The sequence below is a fragment of the Crocodylus porosus genome, unplaced genomic scaffold, assembly GCF_001723895.1.
Source record: "Crocodylus porosus isolate Cpor-Errol unplaced genomic scaffold, CroPor_comp1, whole genome shotgun sequence".
Classification (NCBI taxonomy): Eukaryota; Metazoa; Chordata; order Crocodylia; family Crocodylidae; genus Crocodylus; species Crocodylus porosus.
Window position 1 is genome coordinate 23,265,512 of NW_017728910.1, and position 6,334 is coordinate 23,271,845.

The 6,334-nt window shown below is 46.4% G+C and overlaps 1 protein-coding gene across 1 annotated transcript in view; it reads left to right on the forward strand.

The window, feature by feature from the left end:
- Window positions 1–887: 887 nt before the first annotated feature.
- Window positions 888–6,334, forward strand: part of LOC109308513 (cytochrome P450 2J5-like) — a 24,665-nt gene continuing 19,218 nt past the window's right edge. Inside the window, exon 1 of the mRNA XM_019532855.1 lies at window positions 888–1,137. Within this exon, the coding sequence (XP_019388400.1) occupies window positions 967–1,137 (171 nt within the window). The 5' untranslated portion in view covers window positions 888–966. The remainder of the gene's footprint in view (window positions 1,138–6,334) is intronic.

The following is a 6,334-nucleotide window of genomic DNA, read 5'->3' on the forward strand; positions in this document are numbered from 1 at the left end:
GTTGTCTGACTGCAAGAGACAGGCAACACCAGTAAGGTCTTATCTCAAAGCTCTTTATTGAAGCATGCACACAACAACAAAGGGCAGCTTGTCTCCTCCAAGAACCAGCCCCCCTTTTGAAGACAAGTAAGTTTATATAGACAGTTTCGCATCACAGATTCTCCACTTAATTGACTCAACCCCCATGGTTAGTTAGAAATTTCTAGTGTGCATGCCTAGCTACACAATAAGAGGCTTTGAGCAGTTCTTACGCGTAAACATCTTTCTTATCATCAAGCATGCAACTTTTCTTTTCAGGACTGTTACTTATGCTAGTGAGTTCAAGGTAGGTTCAGTTTGTACCATCCTTGTTTATCAGCTCACATTCCAGTTGTCACACTGCATACAGAGAGCTCATGATTATCCTGTTTGTGGCCTCTCAGCAGCATTTTTCCATTTCAAATCTATATGGTGGTTTACTAGCACACAGGCAGCAAGCTCAGCCCATCTTGTGGGCCTTTGGACTCGCTCTCAAACATCCTACCTATCACCACCATACAGAGGGGTAACTGAGCTACAGAAGTGATCTGTCCAATGTCATACATGGAATCTGTGTCAGAATACAGAACTGAACCACATCTTCCACTTCAAGAACAAAGGCCAAACTGGTGGACTACTCTTACTTTCACTATGCTATATCTGGAAAGTGGCTCCGCTGTAGTCTTAACTCCCATTTCATTATCCTTCTCCCCAATGCTGTTCTTCCTGCACCATCATATGTGCAAATTCTGACCAGCTGGAATCTGTTTGCATTGAACGTTATTGATTTTCTCCAACACCTTGCCCAATATTGAGAGCATGTCAGTAAAGAAGGGTGAGCCTGGGGTGGGTGTGTCTGTGGCCAGTGCTTAGCTACTAGCTGCTTAGGAGAACTCTCAGTCTGGCATCACATAACGGAGAGAGCTCAGGGAATAAAGTAGATAGAAAATGATCCCCATAATTCAAATAATTTTAGGTCTCATTGCTTTTTATTTTGTCTGGAATTTTCTGAGTGTTCAAAGGGCCCGAAGCAAACTTCCTCCTGGACCAGCACCACTTCCTTTAATTGGCAACCTGTGGACAATACGTTTTCAGGTTCACCACAAAACTCTGCTTAAGGTACTGTGTCTCTATATATTTACTGCCATGAATAATTAATTCTCAAGGAGCTGTAGCATATCTGTAGCTGGAGGGAAGTATAGCATTTTGCCTCCTCTGGTCAGTCTCTCTGGTCTCTCTCAATGTGTAGATGCAGATCAGTCATATCCTGTATGTTATATGAACAAAACCGCAATCCTAAAGTCTCACTATGGGACAAGGCTTAGTGCTTTTGAGCGGTTCAGTGGCAAGCTGAGAACAATCATAAGCAACATCAGTTGCAAGCTGCACGTATCACTGAACCATCCAGTCAAAACTAAGGGTGTGTACATTCAGAGAGGTTAGGGGGAGGTTAGATAGCATTAAAAATGGCCACATGATCTAAGGTAAGTTGGGATGGGAGGGGCTAGCTGGGGGGGTTGAGGGGATTGAGGGGGCAAGTGGGCTCTGGTAGGGGGTCCCAGGTGGAGGGGAGGCAGGCAGAGTCTACAGGGGGGATCAGGGAGGTAGGCAAGGTTGGTGGGGGGGGAGGGGTTGCTGGGGTCCAGAAGGGTTTGGCAGGATGTTGCTTGTGGACTCCATAGGGGGCTTGGGAGGATGGGGTACTCTCTTCCCCACTCCCCATGACCAGGGGCTATTTTTAGCCGCCTGACTCCCCCTCATCCCCAGACAAGCAACCCCCACAATGAACCTACCCCATATCCATTCTGCCCCTCCCCCCACCCCAGCTTACTTCCTCAGCTCCCAGTAACAACAAATGCAGATAAAACCGGCAATAGGAGCAGCTTCCAGGATGGGAGTTTGGTGAGCTGGGGTGGGGCAGTGTCTGTCTGGGAGTCAGCAGAGAGGATGGGGGGCTAAAAATAGCCTGGTGCCAGGGAGGGGGTAGGAAAAGCGCAGCCCTGGGACTGGGGCCAGTGGCTGGGCTTTCCCAGGCCTGGGACTGCACTGGGAACTGTACACAGGTTAGGTTAGATCTGTCTTGCCAGACCTGAGCTAAGTTAAACTAACTTGGAGCTACAAGGCGCAGACAGAAGTGACAACTTTCATCTGATCTGGCCAAAGAAAGCAGTTTATAGTTGTGACCAAACATGGGCACATGGTTCAGACAGCTGAAAATCTGAAACCTTAATACATGAGGGGTCAGACAAAGATGTTTCGAAACAAGAGCATTTTCTGTAACTTGTGTCTGCCTGCCTGCCTGTCGCTGACTTCAGAATGGGAAGGGGGAAAGGGAGCAGAGGGAGTTCAGTCTGGGGCTTTTCAGCCCCTGCTGGAGGTTGGGATGGGTATATTGGAGCCCCCCTGAGGTAGGGGGTGGGGCTCCAATTCACCCACCCTGCCCTCCAGCATCAGCTGGAGAACCCCTAGAATGATCTCCTTCTGCTCCCGTGCCCCCCCCTTCTAAAAACTTTGCAGTCTCCCACGTAGGAGGGGCCACTGCTGGTGAAACCAGCTGCAGGCTTGCAGCTAGCAGCTAGATTCCCCTTCCTCCTGGAACCAACAGTGAACTTCTGTTTGGTCCAAGGGATAACTGTAACTCAGAACACTTCCTGAAAAGCATTCTCAGTGCAGGAGCTGCACTTCTGTCTGCCCCCTTTTACAGTTACCTTAGGTTGAGTCAGCCACTTTCGATCAATCTAACTGTCTTGTTGAACTTCTGTACAGTTCACTTATAGATCCACCTAACTAATGTAAGGTCCTTACCTGGGTGAACTAAATTAGATTGGATGGCCATTTTTAACATAATCTAGCTTCCCCCTAACCTCCCCAGATGTCTGTATGCAACCTAGATGCCCCATAGACTCCACAGACTCCTTCATATGGTATGGACTACAGACAGAAAGGGAAGACAGAGAAAGAACTAATTAATAGAGGGAAGAGACATAGCTTCCTAGATGTAGAAACCAAATCCCACAATCCTTATTCAAGCAAATGTGACCACAGAGATACAATCCCCACTGGCCTGCTTAAAGTTTGCAAAGGGTAAGGCCTATGGAATTTTAGTTACTAAACAGAGACCCATACTATGTAATATAGACACAGCAAAGCAGATGGAGCAGTGCAGTGCTGACATTTCATGTGTTTCCAAGTGCTTTCTCTGTTTCTTTGGACAAAAGGGATTCTCTGAAGTGGTGATGCATAAATGAGACATGTAGATGAATGTAATCTGGGATTTATTCACACAAATTGTAACTATTTTACTCTCTCTCTCTCTATCTGCCTATGCATACATACACACACTATTGAACACTAATGCTATATATACACTACACACACAAACACACACACATTATTCTATACACACACACATAGACCTGATCCTGAGAACTTTACTCAGGCAAGATTCCTAAAGATTTCAAAGAGATTTCTGATGAAGTAAAGATGTAGCAGTTAATAACTGCCCTGCATCATTATGGCATAAAGCTGCATTATCACCATGGCAGCGGGTCTCTGAGAGATGCAATATCTCCCAAAATTGTCTGGCACCCGGGTGAACAAACTGTATGCATCGCTAGCTAGGAACATCTAGTATGCACTCCCTTCCATAGCTGGTCAGAGCTAGGAGGCAGTGACCCTGCCTCACCTCGATCCATTTTGGAGGTGATTCGTTCCCATGAAAATATTGGTAGATAGTAAGATGACTGCAGCTGTTGCTGATTTCTACATGTGGATTCAAAGGGAGAACTAGAACTCTGTGAGTTTCCGCCACTTTTATGCCTGGCCCATGTGAGGGCTGCATGGTTTAGCCCTTGAAGACTAAAACCTAAGAGTGAAGTATAGCTGAAACTCTGGCTAAGTCACTAACATCCCAATGCTGTAAATGCAGATGCATGAGTAAAAACATGCAGAGGGTAGCCTCAGTGCATGCAGTAGCATGTTTCTGTACAGAAGTGTGCTGTCTCTATAGTGTTTCAAGAGGGGAATCTGACTGATTTTAGAAATATTCATTTAACTAAAATGCTTACAATTTAAAATGCATGTTCAACTGAACTTTTCAGAGGTAGTAAATCATTACAAACCAACCTGACTCCCTCCCCATTGAAATCAGTGGCAGTTAAATGACCTTAAGATGGATGCCCTCACACTACTGTAACTTGTTAAAATACATGTTAATTATTACACAGTGTTGCCCCATAAGTTCAGCAAGCCAGGAATGGAGTCTGTTTTTCTATTTCATTTCAAGTTTCTACCACTGATCAATATTTTATCTTTAAAAAGAAGCATCACCCAAATATCTGGGCAGCTGCCAATTAAGTTAGAAACACAAGTACAAATAAACCCTCCTATCCTTAGTTGTTAGAGACAAAAGTTTGGGTTTTTGTAGGGCTGACAAATTATTAAAAAAATAATCATAATTAATTGCAAGATTTAAAAAAATAGTTGCGATTAATCACTCTTAATCACACAGTTAAACAACAGTCAGCAACCCCACACCCATGCACTCTAAGGTTCCTTCCTGCCCCCACCAACAGCGCAGAGCCCCAGCCCTGACACCGGCCCACCCGCGCTCACTGGACTTGCCCTGGCCAGAACAAACTAGCTGGAACCTGTGCAAACAGCCCTGCCCCAAGCCTGCCCCAAGCTCAGGTGCCCAGGCTGAGCAGCTGGGCAGAAGCTGCCATTCAGCACGAAGGAGAAGCGGCACCTCCCCCTCCCCACTGCTGGGCCCTTCTTGCTGCAGCTGCCTTTCCGGCTCACTACACTGCCACCGCTGCTCTGCTGGGTGACCCAGAGGCGATGGTGACAGCAGCAAAGAGGAGCTGGAGGGTATCCCAGGTGTGAGCTCTGGGCAGCTGCAGCAAGAAGGGCCTGATAGCAGTAAGGGGGAGGGACCACTTTTCCCCTGTCCCAAGTAGTATCTTCTCCGTGGCTGCTCAGCGTGGGCAGGTGTGTCTGGAGCAGGCACGGGGTGGGCCGAGAGCGGGATGTGCACGTGGGTTCCAGCTGGTCTGGAGCTGGTACACTCCACCGGTCAAAATGGTGTGTGTGATTAACGCAATTTAAAAAATTAACACATTAATTGCATAAGTTAACTACAATTAACTGACAGCCCTAGTTTTTTTGTTTTATGTTTTTAATTATATGCTTAAAAGATATTTATGTGCAATGTAAGTGAGGAATCATGGAAGAAAAGTAAAAGTGGATAACCAGGTTCGAAAAGGGGTTAGATGAATGTCCTTGGAGGACAGGCCCATGAAGGACACATCCATTAGTAGTTATTGAATAGGCAGGTAGGAATTTATCCTGTGACATCCCTGAACTGATGGTGGTGGATGCCACGGGAGGAAGGACAGAGGATGCATTACACTGGATATGTCCTGTACAAATACTCTTACTTTACAGCGGGAGGGGGGATGAGGGGGAATCTTTTTGGCAGGCATGCTACAGATTAGCCCCACATCCTTCTCTAGTTCCACTGACCCCCTTCCCCTGCCAAATCTGCTGCTCTGCTTTCTGCTTCCTGCCCTATCTGCTGCTGCACTGCTTGTTACCTACCCGATCTGCAGTGTGCCACCCATGCCACTTGTAACACGTGTCCTAAAGCAACTCTGCCACTGCCAGAAACAAGATGATGGACCCTCAATCTGACTCAGTATGGCATTTCTTCCGTTCTTAATCAATGGATCTTGTCTTTAGTTATGAATCCATGACATCCATGGTCATTCTTGGCTTGGCAGAAGCAATTTCCCTATTGTAAGTCTAGCTCCCATGAAAGTTCTCTCTCTCTCTCACATAGGAGCTTCACCCTATTTTCTTTACTGGGGGGATGAAGCCATATTTAGCTTGCATATGTTAACCTAAGTCTGATCTCTTAGGTAGTCCACGCAGATCCCACTGAAAGATGCCAGTATCAGAACAGAAACCTTCAACTGGATTCTGCATTCAGTGGAGGCCCATTATGAAGCAGAGCATCAGGGCAATATGTTCATAGAGACCTATGCTGCTAAGTAGAAGAACGACTGTGTTTTGTCTTACTAGGAACATTTTCAGGATGGGTGAAGTAGCAGGGAGCTTGGTGCTCCTGGTACTTTAATGGAAAAAGGCACCCTGTTCAAATTTGCTGATGACACTAAGTTGTGGGTGGACGTGGGAACATTGGAAGGATGCAACAGGCTACAATCTGACCTAGACAGGTTACAAGGGTGGGCGGACGAGAATAGGATGGGTTTCAACACAGACAAGTGCAAGGTGATGCACCTCGGGAGGAACAACC